At 44.0% G+C, this 15,000-nt stretch overlaps 1 protein-coding gene across 2 annotated transcripts in view; it reads left to right on the forward strand.

Annotated features, from left to right (window-relative positions):
- The window catches only part of LOC130375466 (oxysterol-binding protein-related protein 10-like), a 51,737-nt gene that overhangs the window by 528 nt on the left and 36,209 nt on the right, over positions 1-15,000 (forward strand). For both annotated transcript variants that reach the window (XM_056582402.1, XM_056582403.1), the window contains exons 1-4: positions 1-80; positions 8,444-8,616; positions 12,390-12,469; positions 14,496-14,564. The exon at positions 1-80 is cut by the window's left edge and continues 528 nt beyond it. In XM_056582402.1, coding sequence (XP_056438377.1) covers positions 1-80; positions 8,444-8,616; positions 12,390-12,469; positions 14,496-14,564 — 402 coding nt within the window. The remainder of the gene's footprint in view (positions 81-8,443; positions 8,617-12,389; positions 12,470-14,495; positions 14,565-15,000) is intronic.

Genomic DNA, 15,000 nt, shown 5'->3' on the forward strand with positions numbered 1-15,000 from the left:
CATTCACAGCATGCTGGGAAACGACAGTTGGAAGGAGTGCTGAGCAAATACACCAACCTCCTTCAAGGCTGGCAAAACAGGTAAGGGTATTTATTAAGGCACATGTACATGTTATGATGTTAACGTGAAAGCAGATGACCCCATCCCTGCGTGTTGTTATGTCTCTCTCTCCCCCCCTTCCCCACACCTCTCCCCTCCCCACACCTCTCCGTCCACGTTGCACTTTCGAGCGTGTCACCGTGAAACGGAAATCACAACGGCCAACGGCTCTTGTAGACGGGCTATAGTTAAACCTGCACTATGTAACTTTTGGACTGTAGTTATTTACTCTCTGCACAATTCGAAAGTAAAAAGTTTCTCAAGATTAAAATGCTCCAACCCAGCCATGGATTTTTATTTCCTTAATCGCTTTATTCTCATCCACTCCCCCCCCCCCCCCACACACACACACGCACACACACACTCCGTGGGATAATGTATAACTGTAGCTCAAACTCATGCCACTAGAGACTGCTAATGAAAAAACGTACATAGTGCAGGTTTAACATCAGATGTTTCTTATATCCGATTATATGATTAATACCAGGCTAAAGGACACATTTCGATTTATTTGGAAACGGCAAGGTCTGCTATTTAGTGGACCTATGCCTTTTAAGACTACACATAGCACAGAAGGAAGAAGGACATATTGTTTACTGTGTTGTACACTGATATGATGTACACTGAACTGCTATGAAACATGAGACAGGCGAATTGTTTAAAGTCTAGCGTATCTCAGTTGATTAATTTTGTGTTATTTAATACCTCAAACTCGTAAAGTCAGACAGTTGAGTGTTTGAGTGTTGAATGTTGAGTGTTGGACATTACTCAATGACTCATCAAACTTATTATCAACCACCCTAAGGGGAAGAGTTGACTACATTCACTGTTAGTGACTGCTCTGAAGATCTTCTCTATTGTTGGTGTGTGTGATGCTAGCTAATATTACCACACTAAATATTTTCACAATCTGTAAAATGGAGGATATGTGATCCATATATTGATTTGTTTGTTGTTACAAAAACAAACAGAATCTTCCACCGTGTCTCTTTAAGAAACCATTAAGGACCACTAAGTGACAATTATTTGGTTTCCATGTATTCCTTCAGACCACAGGGTGTGTTGTGTTTCACCAAGCTCAACCCAGTGGTTTTCACGGGAAAATCAACCGAATCTGAACAGAATGACATAACATGTCATTCACTGGTTAGATAACCTATACAGTAGTTACAGTCGATGCTTGCAAAAATGCATCCTTAAAATGATTGCTGTGAATGGATGGAAGAAGTCACCTGCTATATATTGTTGTAGAGATTGTATAATTATTGCGCTTAGACACTTACCTAGCTAGCTGTACTGCACTTTGTGTACACACTCATACGTACACACACACACACACACACACAGATGTACATGCACACACACACAGACACAGACACAGACACAGACACAGACACAGACAGAGACAGAGACAGAGACAGAGACAGAGACACAGACACAGACACAGACACAGACACAGACACACACACACACACACACACGCTCTTGAGAATGTGTGTCTGGGATTTGAATGTTACTTCTCACGTAATTAAAAGTGCATTAGTTCTTAGTCTTGGATGTGTCATCCAATTATCCAGTAAGTGTTGAAGCCCAGGCACCTATTTGACTGTTGTGTGATAAAGAGCTGTAGAAATTCTGCTATAATTACCTGAATTATAACAAAACCATCACGGCCAACTGGAGTGGAATCAAGCTACAGTTCATAATTTATGGTTAATGCAGCCATGATTTAGTTGTTAATTGCAAGATGTTTTATATTGTTTATTTGCATCTTAAAATGTAACATCAACTAACAACCTTGTTGACTATAATGCTGATCGGTATCACTATCGAACAATCTATTTGTCCTTCATGGTTGATATTCCTGTCCACTTTCAATTACCCCCTGCTTAGAAGCGACAGTCTAGCCTTACAGGACACATCCTTCTGCTTCAGTTACCTTGGCACAAGCCCAGGCTCAGATAGCCTACATTTGTGGTCAGATGCAAGCAGACTGCTAGAGTTTGCTCTGAATGTAACCAACAACCTGGCCTCAAGTAGTCCTTCATGGACACATACCCAAATCTACTGATGTCAAAATGTATTTTTAAAACAGAGACTATTTGTCTCTGTTTTAAAAAAAACATTTTGTGTGACTTTACTACCAGTAATACAACCGCTAGAAACATTCCTATGCTTACAAATATATACTCTTACAGCCTGAAGATACAGAAAAATGACTGGTCATTCAGATAGATTATCCAAAATATATTTAGCTTTCTTCAAAGCTAACCCATTTTCCTGTTGCCTTTGACAAAAGTAGTGATGTTTGATGCATGACATTTTAGCTGCAGAATACAGCTCTGGTAACTGTTCCAAGATTAAAGCACATCCTACCCCTGCTTTTATTTTGCCAAGGCCCAAATTCTGTTGTTGGCTGTGCATTTAAGCAGGACCTTAAAAGTCTGCCTTCAGATATCTTGATTTTGGGTGATTTTAAACTTTTTATTTTTTTCCATTGTTGACAGTTGATTCCCTCTGACTAAGGAGGAATACATTTCAACTATGGATTGGTGGCTTTTGAGGGCAAGCATGTGAGTTTTGGAAGTGCAAAAGAAACGTTGAGTGAACGAGGGATTTCTGCATAAGTGTAACCAGCGTGGTCTTTAATGTGGTTTGAGTAACAATGTACTCTTCCATGGAAACATCCTGACTCTAGCACCCCCATTACATCTCTCTCTCTGCCGAATGCAAATACCATCACCCTGTGCTAAAATCCCAATACATCATAGCTTTGATCATTTTTCATTTGACTTTATTAACTTCATTTTTAAAATAGTACTCGGGTAAACTATGCTTTGTACGCCTACAGATTCACACCAAACACTTTTTCAGATCAGGATCAGTGAAAGCCCTTGCATGTAATTTCACGTTCCGCAAAAATAACGTTGATATATTTTATATATTTGAGCACAATTAATCCATAACGAGCGTAATAATGAGGTGTTGGTGAAGGGTGGACACAAAGTATTAAAAAGCTCTAAAATCATTTCCAAAATGAATGCTTATCCCCAAGGCTAGTAAATTTCAAAAATGTTTGCACCTCTCAAGTCCATGCACTTAGTCAACTCATGACATTTCTAAGCCAAGTGACTTGGGTCTGAATATGCCCTCCACCGTCTGGCATTTTGATGTCTGTACTCAGGGCATTAAGCATAAAAAATCCTGGCTAAAGAAAAAGTCAAATATAACTGTCGTATGTGGTTGTTTTTCAGCTGCGCTATGTTTGGTTATTGGTATTTTAACCTGTGGTTCAGTTTCATGTGTAGGTGGGGTTAAAAGGACATTGCTCTTCGTGTGTGTGTGTGTGGGTGGAGACCCTTTTTCTTGTCCGGCTGCTTGCAACGTGCGGTGGACTGGTGGTGTGAGGTTCTTTAGTCCTTTAAAGGGCCTCTATTATACCACCAGGTGTGATTGTGATTGGCCATTACAAGCTGTATGAAAGTCGGCCTTTTCCTGTACCTTAGCGACACCCCAAGTTGGCGTATCCACCTAGATGTATTCTGAATAGAGCAGTCCACTAGACTCACCAGAGGACTGTAGCAAATGTTGCTTCTCTATCCATCATATATAGGTGGGCATGGTGGTGATTCGACTAGTAAGCTAACTTTGCCTTTTATTTTCTATCTATTTTACTCATTTTTTGCATATGTTTTCTTTAACTTATCTATTATTTTATTTTATTATATATCTAGTTTTGTATTGTATATTGTTTATATGTGAAGCACTTTGAGTCTGCCTTGTGTATGAAAAGTGCTATATAAATAAAGTTGCCTTGCCTGGCCTAAGCACAGTCACACCTGGTGGTTTAATAGAAGAGCAGGAAGAAGGAAGGTTTGAGAACCATGTGGAGGTCATCCCGGGAAAGACCCAAAAGACTGGTGAACTTAAGAGCTCCTTGCTCCTCTTCTCTGAGGAATGTGTGTAAGGGAGTGTTTATTTACACAAGACAGCAGAGAGCATGCCAAGAGCTGACTACAGAGAGTAGCGATATGCCAGGTAGAAAGGGCACCGCCAAGGGTAGGGTTTTACATATTTACCCACCAGCCAGCCGTGTTCTTCATTCCGTATTCCGTGTCAGACACCCTGAATTAAAAGTTTTGAGCTTACTTCCGCAGTCAGATTATCTTGTCCGAAAGTAGTAGCCTTTCTTACTTGGAAAGAAGGCATATTATTGAAGTGACATATGCTGGCTGCTGTGTGATTGCAAATCCCTAGGATAACCGTGGTCACCGTCGGTTGACTGGTACTAAGTTGTTCCGCCTTACAATTTCTGGCCTTACAATTGGGCAGATGCCTTCGGCAAAGACTTTTAACACACAGGCACGCACACACACACACGCACACACACACACACACACGCACCCCATTCTGGTGAGGTTGAGGCATGTATCGTGCAAACTCGTCAGTACCGACTTGTATCTTTTGTATTCAGCGTTTCAGCGCTATACCGGCGGAAGTAAGCTCAAGTGTCTGTAAACAGGTGGAGCTGGTGGATGTAAACAGGTGGAGCTGGTGGAAGTAAACAGGTGGAGCTGGTGGAAGTAAACAGGTGGAGCTGGTGGAAGTAAACAGGTGGAGCTGGTGGAAGTAAACAGGTGGAGCTGGTGGAAGTAAACAGGTGGAGCTGGTGGAAGTAAACAGGTGGAGCTGGTGGAAGTAAACAGGTGGAGCTGGTGGAAGTAAACAGGTGGAGCTGGTGGATGTAAACAGGTGGAGCTGGTGGATGTGTGGAGCTGGTGGAAGTAAACAGGTGGAGCTGGTGGAAGTAAACAGGTGGAGCTGGTGGATGTAAACAGGTGGAGCTGGTGGATGTATACAGGTGGAGCTGGTGGAAGTAAACAGGTGGAGCTGGTGGATGCATACAGGTGGGGCCTGGTTGGGGAGAGGTGGGTGTACACTGACGCCTTGTCAGGCAGGTGTTCCAGCACAGATTATAAGTGGGCCAAGCCTTTTTAAAGCAGCCACTCTTGCTGTATGTTCCCCAGAGGGTTGATGGAGCACTCAGCAGATCTCTCCCACCCAGCCGGCCACTGGGGCCATCGGGTTGAGCGTTGGCCCACGGGTGAGGTGGATGTGACTGGCCGTTCGCCGTGGTCGTTACTCAGCCATGGACCGTCATAGATACTGCGCTATGATAGCGCAGTATCTATCAACCGCCACCGCCAGCATTGACTCCAGCCCCGGTATCGATGAAAGCATTGTATGTTTGGCTTGAAACTATCGACTATCGTCCAATTCATGCGAATCCCTGACGATGCGAGTGTCTGGGATTCTTGACAGTGCTGTCGAGTCTGAGCTGCGACACCAGCAGCTTCCTGTCTGAACTGCCTTTGGTCTGCTGCTTATCATGGTTACCATATCCTGTTTATACATGGAAGTCCAACAATGTGAGTCTGCAGATTGTTCTGTGGATTTGTTGCAGGCACGCTCTTGTATAGTCTCTCTCTCTCTCTCTCTCTCTCTCTCTCTCTCTCTCTCTCTCTCTCTCTCTCTCTCTCTCTCTCTCTCTCTCTCTCTCTCTCTCTCTCTCTCTCTCTCTCTCTCTCTCTCTCTCTCTCTCTCTCTCTCTCTCTCTCTCTCTCTCTCTCTCTCTCTCTCTCTCTCTCTCTCTCTCTCTCCCAGCTCTAGTGATCAAAGATGGTGCTGGGGTTGTGCTGCTTTTACACAAAAGATAAGGCGCCCATGGGGACTTGAGTGTTTTATGCCAGAGGTGGTTTAATAAGGGATCTGTGAGGAAACTATAATTGTTAAGACATGTGATTAGAACAACAAGTGAGAGCCAGGGGTGTAATTGACTTGTGTCCGACTGGCTGTGCAGTCATTGAGGAAAGAAAATGAGTTTCTATTTGTTTTAGACTTGCATTCTACCCAATGTGGGAAAGCAAATCTATTCAATCATTTTGTATGATTTTTGTTTTTAACATTTGTTTTAATGTTTTGAGATTTTATGCACATTATGTATCCTGTCTGATCTGACCTTTCTGAAAGTTTTTTTTATTGGACTTGAGATATTATCAAATCAATTATTAATGATATAAATAATCTTCATTTCTATTTAGAGTCTTGTTGATAAGCATTTTTATCGGAACTGGTCCAAGAAAAATGACGAATGAATGATTGATGAACGTGTATTTTAACCCTTGATAAATGTAACGTGAATTGAGTCCTGCTTCAATATTGACCATGCAATAGCTGAGTCACATTTGAACTTTTGAGCGCTCTTCTAAGAACCGGCCCCAGTCACGTGGTTTCCGCAGCGTGCGCCGGCAGACCTTTTCGCTAGGGTGAGCGGGCGGATGGCGTAGCCGTCCTGGAACACTGGGCCGCTTGTTAGAAGGTCAACACACCACCGGCAGTACAGCATGATACACCTGTGCTGTAGTAGAGCACAAGAGAAAGACTACCTACAGCGGTCAGCCGTGACGCTATGATCTGTTTGCTGACTTGACAGGGCGGGAGGGGTGTGTGTGTGTGTGTGTGTGTGTGTGTGTGTGTGTGTGTGTGTGTGTGTGTGTGTGTGTGTGTGTGTGTGTGTGTGTGTGTGTGTGTGTGTGTGTGTGTGTGTGTGTGTGTGTGTGAGTAAATCCCAAAAGTTCCTATGCTGACGGTGTAAGAGAATACATGAATCACATTGTCTTACAATGGAGGGGGCGGGGTGCAAGGTCGTGGGTAGGGCAGGATCAATTTCTGAACAGCATTATTTGCCAGGGGGAAACCCAGGGGATTCACTTGAGATTCAGCAGGCAGACATATTTGTTAAGAGCCACCTGTCTTTGTCAGTGGGAAATACCATATGCTTGCGTTTATGGGCCCATGTGCCTGACATTACTTCCCACTATCTCCACATTAACTGCTAAGGCCTAGAGTGTTTTTTATTCATCCCTAAATAACTAAAACATTTTGCTGACGTTAAAATAATAATGCAAAACTGTTTTGCCATTAGTTTGAACCTCAGTTATATAGAAACAAACTAGGTACAACGTCTAGCATTTCGGAAAAGGAGAAAGGGGATACCCTTCAATGTAGTACGCCAAAAGCACATTCTTATTGTTTTGTTTTTATTGTTTTGTGTGAAACCAAACCTGCAGAATAATCCAGACGTGCAGGTCGCTTTGGCTCGGTTTGCCAACCACACCCTCTCTTTCTGAAATTAGCAGCAAAGTGATAGCAAAGTGATATCACCTGTTGACCCAAAGCGACTTCCGTTGCAGTGACCTGGGTCTCCTCAGAAATGCAGAGTCTCCCCATGTTTGTGTGTTTGGTAACTTTTCCCCAGGGTAAATAAATAAAAAGATGGAGCAGAAATAAAAGGTGTCTGTGATATCTTCAAATCAAAATCGATCATAACTGTATAAAAAAACATCAACATGCAGACTGGTTTTCATCTGTGCAGGAGCCGGCGGGTACTCCAGCAGAGTTTATTGACTTATGTAAACCCCCTGCTATGGTTAGATGTTGGATGAGAGGACCGAGTCAATAGCATAGATCCCTGAAAAGCGCTGTGGTAGAGCGAGCATTGGTTCACAGGGCCGAAGCAGAGGAAAATGAAAAGGATTGTAGGAGCATGTGATGATGGGACAAAGCAAAGAGGCTGCTCCCTCGGGCTGCTGCGCTGGAAAGTCGGCTAATTCCAGATCACGTTACTGCTGCTGCTGCTGGGGTGGCCCATTGATGGTCTTCAGTCGGGCTGCCTGCCTTCTTTTTATATTGTGGGGAGTTGTTTAGTTTGCTCGATACGTGTTAAATAGAGGTTTGAAGGGCCGTCTTGATAATAAGTAGCCCATTATTATGAAGTGCAGTTTTGGCTACAAGTAGGATATGACGAGGCCTATGTGTGCCATCTATTTGATGTTTTCATTTTAAGTTGATTTAAATGTCACTCTTGAATCCAATAAAGTGGAAACTTTAAAATGTAATCTGTGAATTTGTAGCTTTTGGTTTGGCGGACCCAACTGCTCATGGCTGCATCAGGGTTATGGGGCTGAGCTTGGTGGAGTAGGCCTAATATCAGCCTATAGCCTCTCCTTTACTCTATAGGCCAACACTCCTCCTCGCCCACACCCACACACACTTTTTCAATTAAGAGCAAAAATAAGAGAAGAGAATAGTGAGCACAGCTTGACCATAAAACAAAACCATGAGATCATTAATGACCTCTCTTATATCCCCTCCCCTTTTATCTCGTTACCTAACATAATTTTTTACTTCCTCCTCCCTCCCCCCCCCCCATGCACCCCGCTGTCTCCCATGGTCTTTTCCTGCTCCTTCATCCTCTCCCCTCTGTTCTCCTCTCCCTCCGCAGGTACTTTGTCCTGGATCCGGAGTCGGGGCACTTGCAGTACTTTGTCAGCGAGCAGGGAAAGAGCCAGAAACCCAGGGGGTCCCTTCCCCTGATCGGTGCCTCGGTGACCCCCAGCGACGAGGCCCCACACATGTTCGTGGTGAACTCAAACGGCGAGCTGTACAAACTCCGAGGTATGCATATCCGTCCGTGGTCCCCCGTGTTGGACCCCCAGAGGATACACACGCCGCGGTGCTTGTCAGGGACCAAGTGCCCTGGAAGGAGAGGGAGACCGCGGCGATGGTGGTGGTGGTGCTGCCACAGAGCTGTGGCGCCACGTCTTAAGGAGACGTTCTGCGTGCTATGTTTTGGATAACCTTGGTAGGACCAGCCGGGGTGGATGTTTAATATTTGAGTCGCTGAAGGCTTCTTGGAGCAGATGATGTAGGCCTCAAATATTGAGATTATTAAAATAATTTAATTAAGTATTGTTTCCCAACGGCGAGTAGGCTCTACTGCCTATGGTTCTACGTAGGCCTACTGCTACCTGTAATACCCTGTGTGACGGCGGTGATTGTTTAAAATCTACTATTCTTACAGAGATTAATTGAATGCCATTGAGGTAGCAGCAGGCCTAGTTCTCTTCAGTAGGATTCCAGTGAGTGTTCTTTTACTCTCAAACATTTTTATCGTATAATGTTCTAGTTTTAATGAGAGGGATAACAAGCAACCATTGAACCTTTCGTGCTTTAAAAACTATTGAAAAGACTAACTGATCCAGCTCCTCTATTTCTCTGTAGTTGCCAACAAGTGTGAAAGTCCTTCTGTGCTATTCAATGTTTCATGTGAATGAGTGTGAAATGCTCATTGCCAGCCATTTCTAGTGCTGTCAATCCGTAACATCCTTACTGTTCCGACAGCGATTTATTGTTTCTCTTTCTTCTGACAAATGTACCTATTGTAAGTTGCTTTGGATAAAGCGTCTGCTAAATATATATTTATATGTAAATTTAAAATGTCAATGTCCGAGCGTAAACATTAGTAGAATGGTCAATGCCAATGCCATAGAAGACTTGTTTAATCACAACATCAACACTGTTCCCCATACAGTCCGTTTGGTCAGTGCTGGCCACACATGGCCCACGGAGAGAAACCTTGTGATAAGTGATTAGAGCAAAATGCTAAATACGATGTGCCTATGTGCTTAAGCGGTTTCCAATGAGGAGCGAGATTCCTTGTAACTGTCGCTCTACTTGAGCTGGGCCTGGAATGTCCCTTGACTCTCCCAGAGGGCCTTATTGGAATAACTTGGCCTATATTCCACAAATAACCCTATTCATTTGATCCACGCCTATTGAGTTGAGCGGAAACAATAATTCCATAGAGACATGAAGATGATGATGATGATGATGATGATGATGTAGAAGCTCACATGCAGCTATATTTTTGCAAATGTTAACTGAAGACTATTGACCCGGGCGGTAGTCAGACTGGATTTAGTGCAAACGTGAGTGGAAAATGGGTTTTGTCTTATCAGAGCACAAGGACACCACTGACTCACAGGAAACCTCTGAGCTTATTTCAATTGCAGGACGGCAAAGCAAACGTGGCAGCCGGTGTTTATTCAGTCATTCTATTTATTCAGCCACAGAACTTGTGCGATGTATTATGGAGAGTGCACTATTGTGGTGAGTAATTGTTTGAGAGACATTCCCCTAGGGTTAGTCTTGAAAGGGCAGGAATCGGAACACTGGGATAAATATCCGTTATTGTAAATAGTGGTATTTGAGTTGTGAATTTCACCACTGCCACCAGGGGAGGAAGGGAGAGAGGGAGGGAGACAAAGAGAGGGGGAGACAAAGAGAGGGGAGCCGGAGAACCCCAGGGCATCATACTAAAATGCGTCGCAATCCGTCTTATTTTTCATTCCTCCTTTCTCACATTTGTATTTATACTCTGCTCTCCAGTGCCTTGAGCAACCACATCCTGAGAGAGAGAGAGAGAGAGAGAGAGAGAGAGAGAGAGAGAGAGAGAGAGAGAGAGAGAGAGAGAGAGAGAGAGAGAGAGAGGATGGATTAGTGAAATCCATTGGGCTTCATTCTCCAATACAGAGACTTTGAGGCCACAGTGCGCTGCAGTGTAGGCACAGCAGAGTTCACAAGTGCAGCAGGATTATAATTGCGTTTCAGTGTACATTCAGCCGGACATCACTGGACGCCCGGGTGAGTCTGCAAGAAGGCAGCTGACCAAGGGTGGATTTTAAATGGGCGAATCCGAAGGCCTCACTATGTTTTAACGTCTGAATAATGACCCCCCCCCCCCCCCGCCCTGCCTTTCGTATCAGTAATTGTTTGATGTGCAAATCTGTCCATGCCTAATGAAGATTAACATGCGTTTGCCTCATTTGTGATTTTACAATGCGGTGCTGCACAATTAGGGTTTTACCATGAGCCACAGTGATTCCCATGTCCGCTGTGTAATTAGCACCATGAATAATGTATCATCATTTAATTCATAATCATTTATAATTTGCACGGGGCGTTTTCAGACTTTGAGCTGGTGTCCCTTGTCTTACTATGAATGTTAGAGTGCGTGTGTCCGGGGTGTTGGGCACGGGCATCATCAGGGTTACTATGGTTATTTACGTTTTCGTCCACCAGGTGAGGCATGGCTGTATGGGTGGCCAAGGCACCGCGAGTATCAGGCCGCGGTACCGAGGGATGACACCGACAGGTGCAAAATGTCCAGCCCTTGTCAGTTATGGAAAGTGAATATTAAAACAACGGCAGCATTCAAGCGTACACATTATATCAGAGCACAGCCTGAGTCAGACGTTCCCCTTCCCCTAACGCTTTCAGTTGACCTAGATGAGGCTGCTATTTATTGAGGTGGCGTTTATTGAAGTGTCTTAACAATATGAAGTCATAAGCGAATGCCTTTCACTGTTCATTTGTAAGATTTCCTTTTTGGATGCGTATAATAACGGTGCAGGTGGGAGATTTTTTTGTTGCTTTAATATATTCAACAGATTGTCTGTGAAATCTGTCAAAGCAGTCTCAGGGGGATGGTGAACAGACAAGCTCTGTCCCCAGATCCCGACGCATGTTGCATTCCAGAGCCGTTTTCCTCTCACCTCTCCTAAACCCAAACCCCAAGACAAACGCAGGCAATCCCCTGAGGCAGTGTTTGTGACAAGAGGCAGCAGGGCCTCCTGGGAAATGAAGTCTTTGGTCAATTAAAATCGACAGCTTTCTTAAAAAAACATATGTCATGGATTTAATCTGAAGCCCAGTCTGGTTCATAATGGTTTAAAATCAAATGTATTCATATTAGTTCCCTCTAGGATCTGGAGGCAAGCATCCAGCCGTCTGGGTTGAAATGGAGACCTGCAGAGCCCCTGTCTTGCCAGACGCTCATAATTGGACGTTCATAATTGCATTGAGACAGGATGTGATTATGTGGACCCAGTAGGTGTATGGATCTGAAGAAGACATTACGCCCACCATAACCTGTTCCGTGAGGTGGTTTCTCTGATTGGATTCAGGGGGCATTGAACCATTTCAATTAGTATCAGCTGTACGTCTTAATTTGGACTTCCGCCCAGTGATGGCGAACCAAGTGTAGGAGAAACGGGATCACTGAGGATTTGAATGATCACGTGAAAGGGACAACACACACACACATGATGGCCTGTACAGGGGAAACATTGGATGATTGGGTGTTACAGGTTGAAATCATTTCAACAAATAACGCAGAGTTTAAGCACAAGTTTTGGGCATACTGTAGCTCTTTTTTATAAACGTTCTTGACAGCGGGGACTTACTCGTCCGTGAACTGGTGTTGCTGATAATAATTTTAATTGGCTCACTGTACCGAGAATGGTAATGTCAACGGGAATCGAGTGTTGCTCCTCTTCATGTGTCCTTATTCCGGTCTCAGCTAATGAGCTGTGTGTGTGTCTCCGCAGCCTCTGACGCCAAGGAGCAGCAGTTCTGGATGAGCCAACTCCAAGCCTGTGCCAGACGCCACTCTGACTCCAGTGCCAAGGTGTGGACAGACACACACACACACACACACACACACACACACACACACACACACATGCACACGTAAATGGCTGCCCAAGCAACAGATAAACAAAATGACCATTACCCAAATGCACCATTATGGACTAGCTCTCGCTACGTATAGCATTATTTTAGCAATGCACCCGTACAGATGCTGTCGTTGGTCCAATTTTGGTGTTTCGACACATCCTTCCGTATTACGAAAGAGCCATAGCCTACCCACTGTTTTCGTACGACAGATTTTATCTGTCAACCATGATGTTGTAAATTCCGCAAACAAACAGTAAAAGTTAATGGTGGTTCGTAAAAGGAATAGCTCACATTGAGAGATGGTATCGACCGATGAGTTAGGTTTCACTAGATGTTTGGATTGGTAGCGCTCAGTCATTATCACTATTATTAAAAAAGAATGTGTAATTAAGTGCTGAGAATACATTATTAGCCTGGTTTTCTCACACAAAGACAAGATGGTGAACTACCACCGCCGTCTTCACACATAAACCCACACAGACGTGTATATAAGATGAGCCTTTCCTTCCGAAAGTATTGCATGCAGAAAGCTGTGACATTCGCGGCCCGGTGTCTCTGTTTGTCTGTTGGTGAGTGTGATGGAGGCTGTTTCTCACCCGACCAAACACATGTCAGCGCTGGCTTCTGAGATGAATGTACGTTTGTACAAAACAGCCACTCTACCTAAAAGGTTTTTCAAGGTGATAATATTGATTTTATATAGAAACTAGCTATTGTCAGAACCTCAACCAGTTTGTATTTCCTTTGGTTTTAGGACAATTTAGAAAATCCTTACTGTTATGGTATTATCAATTAGTAAAAACATCATTGTACTTTAGTGTTTTTCGGCAGTTCAGTTTTATCACTTCTACCGCTTTCATATTAAAGAATGTATGGGCATAAATGTAAGCGTCTTATGTTTTGTTCCGGGCCATTTCCCTGTTCCATTTGGAAATGTGTTGTGAGGATATTATGGAAATAAGATGCTATTTCACGGTGTGTTTAAATCTGTGTGTGTGGGTTTGTGTGTGCTTAAGCCTCTCACAAAGGTGCATGTAGGATTGAAACTCCCCATCTTTGATGGGTACATTAGTTATTTAGTATTTCCTTGGAATCTGAGCAAGCCTTGCATTGTCCAAGGTTTCCTTGTGTATTATGCTGCTACACTGCTATTATACTGCATCTCAGATCCAGAATTCCTACTACGTTATAGCAGAACTTCTGGGGGAACACGGCACAGAGCCTGAAACTAAGGTCTGCAAGCGGGAGAGTAGCGCTGTGTGTGTGTGTGTGTGTGTGTGTGTGTGTGTGTGTGTGTGTGTGTGTGTGTGTGTGTGTGTGTGTGTGTGTGTGTGTGTGTGTGTGTGTGTGTGTGTGTGTGTGTGTGTGTGTGTGTCTTCTCTGTGGGACATGGAGCTGTTTGCCTGATCCAGTGATTTTGGTGGTGACCCTTGCTTGTTATCCAGACCTGGTGCGGGAGGGCCTACTGTCCTTCCTGTTGGCCTGGAAACCATCAGTGTGTGAAGGAGAACACGCTCCGACACACAGATCCACTAACAAACGGCTCCCTCTGAGCCAGCTCACTTTAAAGCCCTATGCATTTCCCATAGCTATCCCCTATTTGACGTCTTGGAAGAGGGAACATGGAGCGGTAGACTGGGTTCTTCAGTGAAGTCCTGGTTCAGCTTTTACACTTTGTTGTAACAACTGTCACATGCATCACGACCCACGTGACCGATTGCTCATGAAACTTGAACTTCTTGAAGTCCAGATAACTGGTGGTGTTTGCAACATGTTTGGAGTCCTAATTCACTGTGTGAGTGTGTGTATGTGTGTGTCTCTCTCTCTCTCTCTCTCTCTCTCTCTCTCTCTCTCTCTCTCTCTCTCCTCTCTCTCTCTCTCTCTCTCTCTCTCTCTCTCTCTCTCTCTCTCTCTCTCTCTCTCTCTCTCTCTCTCTCTCTCTCTCTCTCTCTCTCTCTCTCTCATTGGGCTCTCAGGTGAGGAAGCTGAAGGGATCCGATGAACACCTGAGCGTGGAAAGGGCTGGAGGGAGCCAGGAGGGGCTGGTAAGTCCACACATGAGACCATCTTAGGAAGCCTGTCCATTCAGACGTATTCATTCATGAATCAACAAATGAACACCAGCTTAAACAAAGCTTTCATTTTAACGTCCCAAGAACACCACAGGTGTCGGAACTGACGTGAGATTATGTATCTTAAATTTCACTTCACCAGAATAGACTTCTATTTGAGGCGAGTGGAAACAAACAGTCCTGTTACACTCACGCTCTGTGTTTGCTTAGCTCTGTTAAAACAATATGAGGTTATTTCCTTACTGCGCCGCATGGCATATACAAGGCAACATTCTCACTCTGTGAGCTTTTGGCTTGAGTGGTCCTTTTTGAAATTATTTTTCAATCATCTTTCACATTTCTCTTTTTTCTTTACTCTCCCACTCCTTCCCTCTACTTATTTGGCTTCACAGCTCATAACATACATATT

Source organism: Gadus chalcogrammus, chromosome 22 (assembly GCF_026213295.1).
Source record: "Gadus chalcogrammus isolate NIFS_2021 chromosome 22, NIFS_Gcha_1.0, whole genome shotgun sequence".
Classification (NCBI taxonomy): domain Eukaryota; kingdom Metazoa; phylum Chordata; class Actinopteri; order Gadiformes; family Gadidae; genus Gadus; species Gadus chalcogrammus.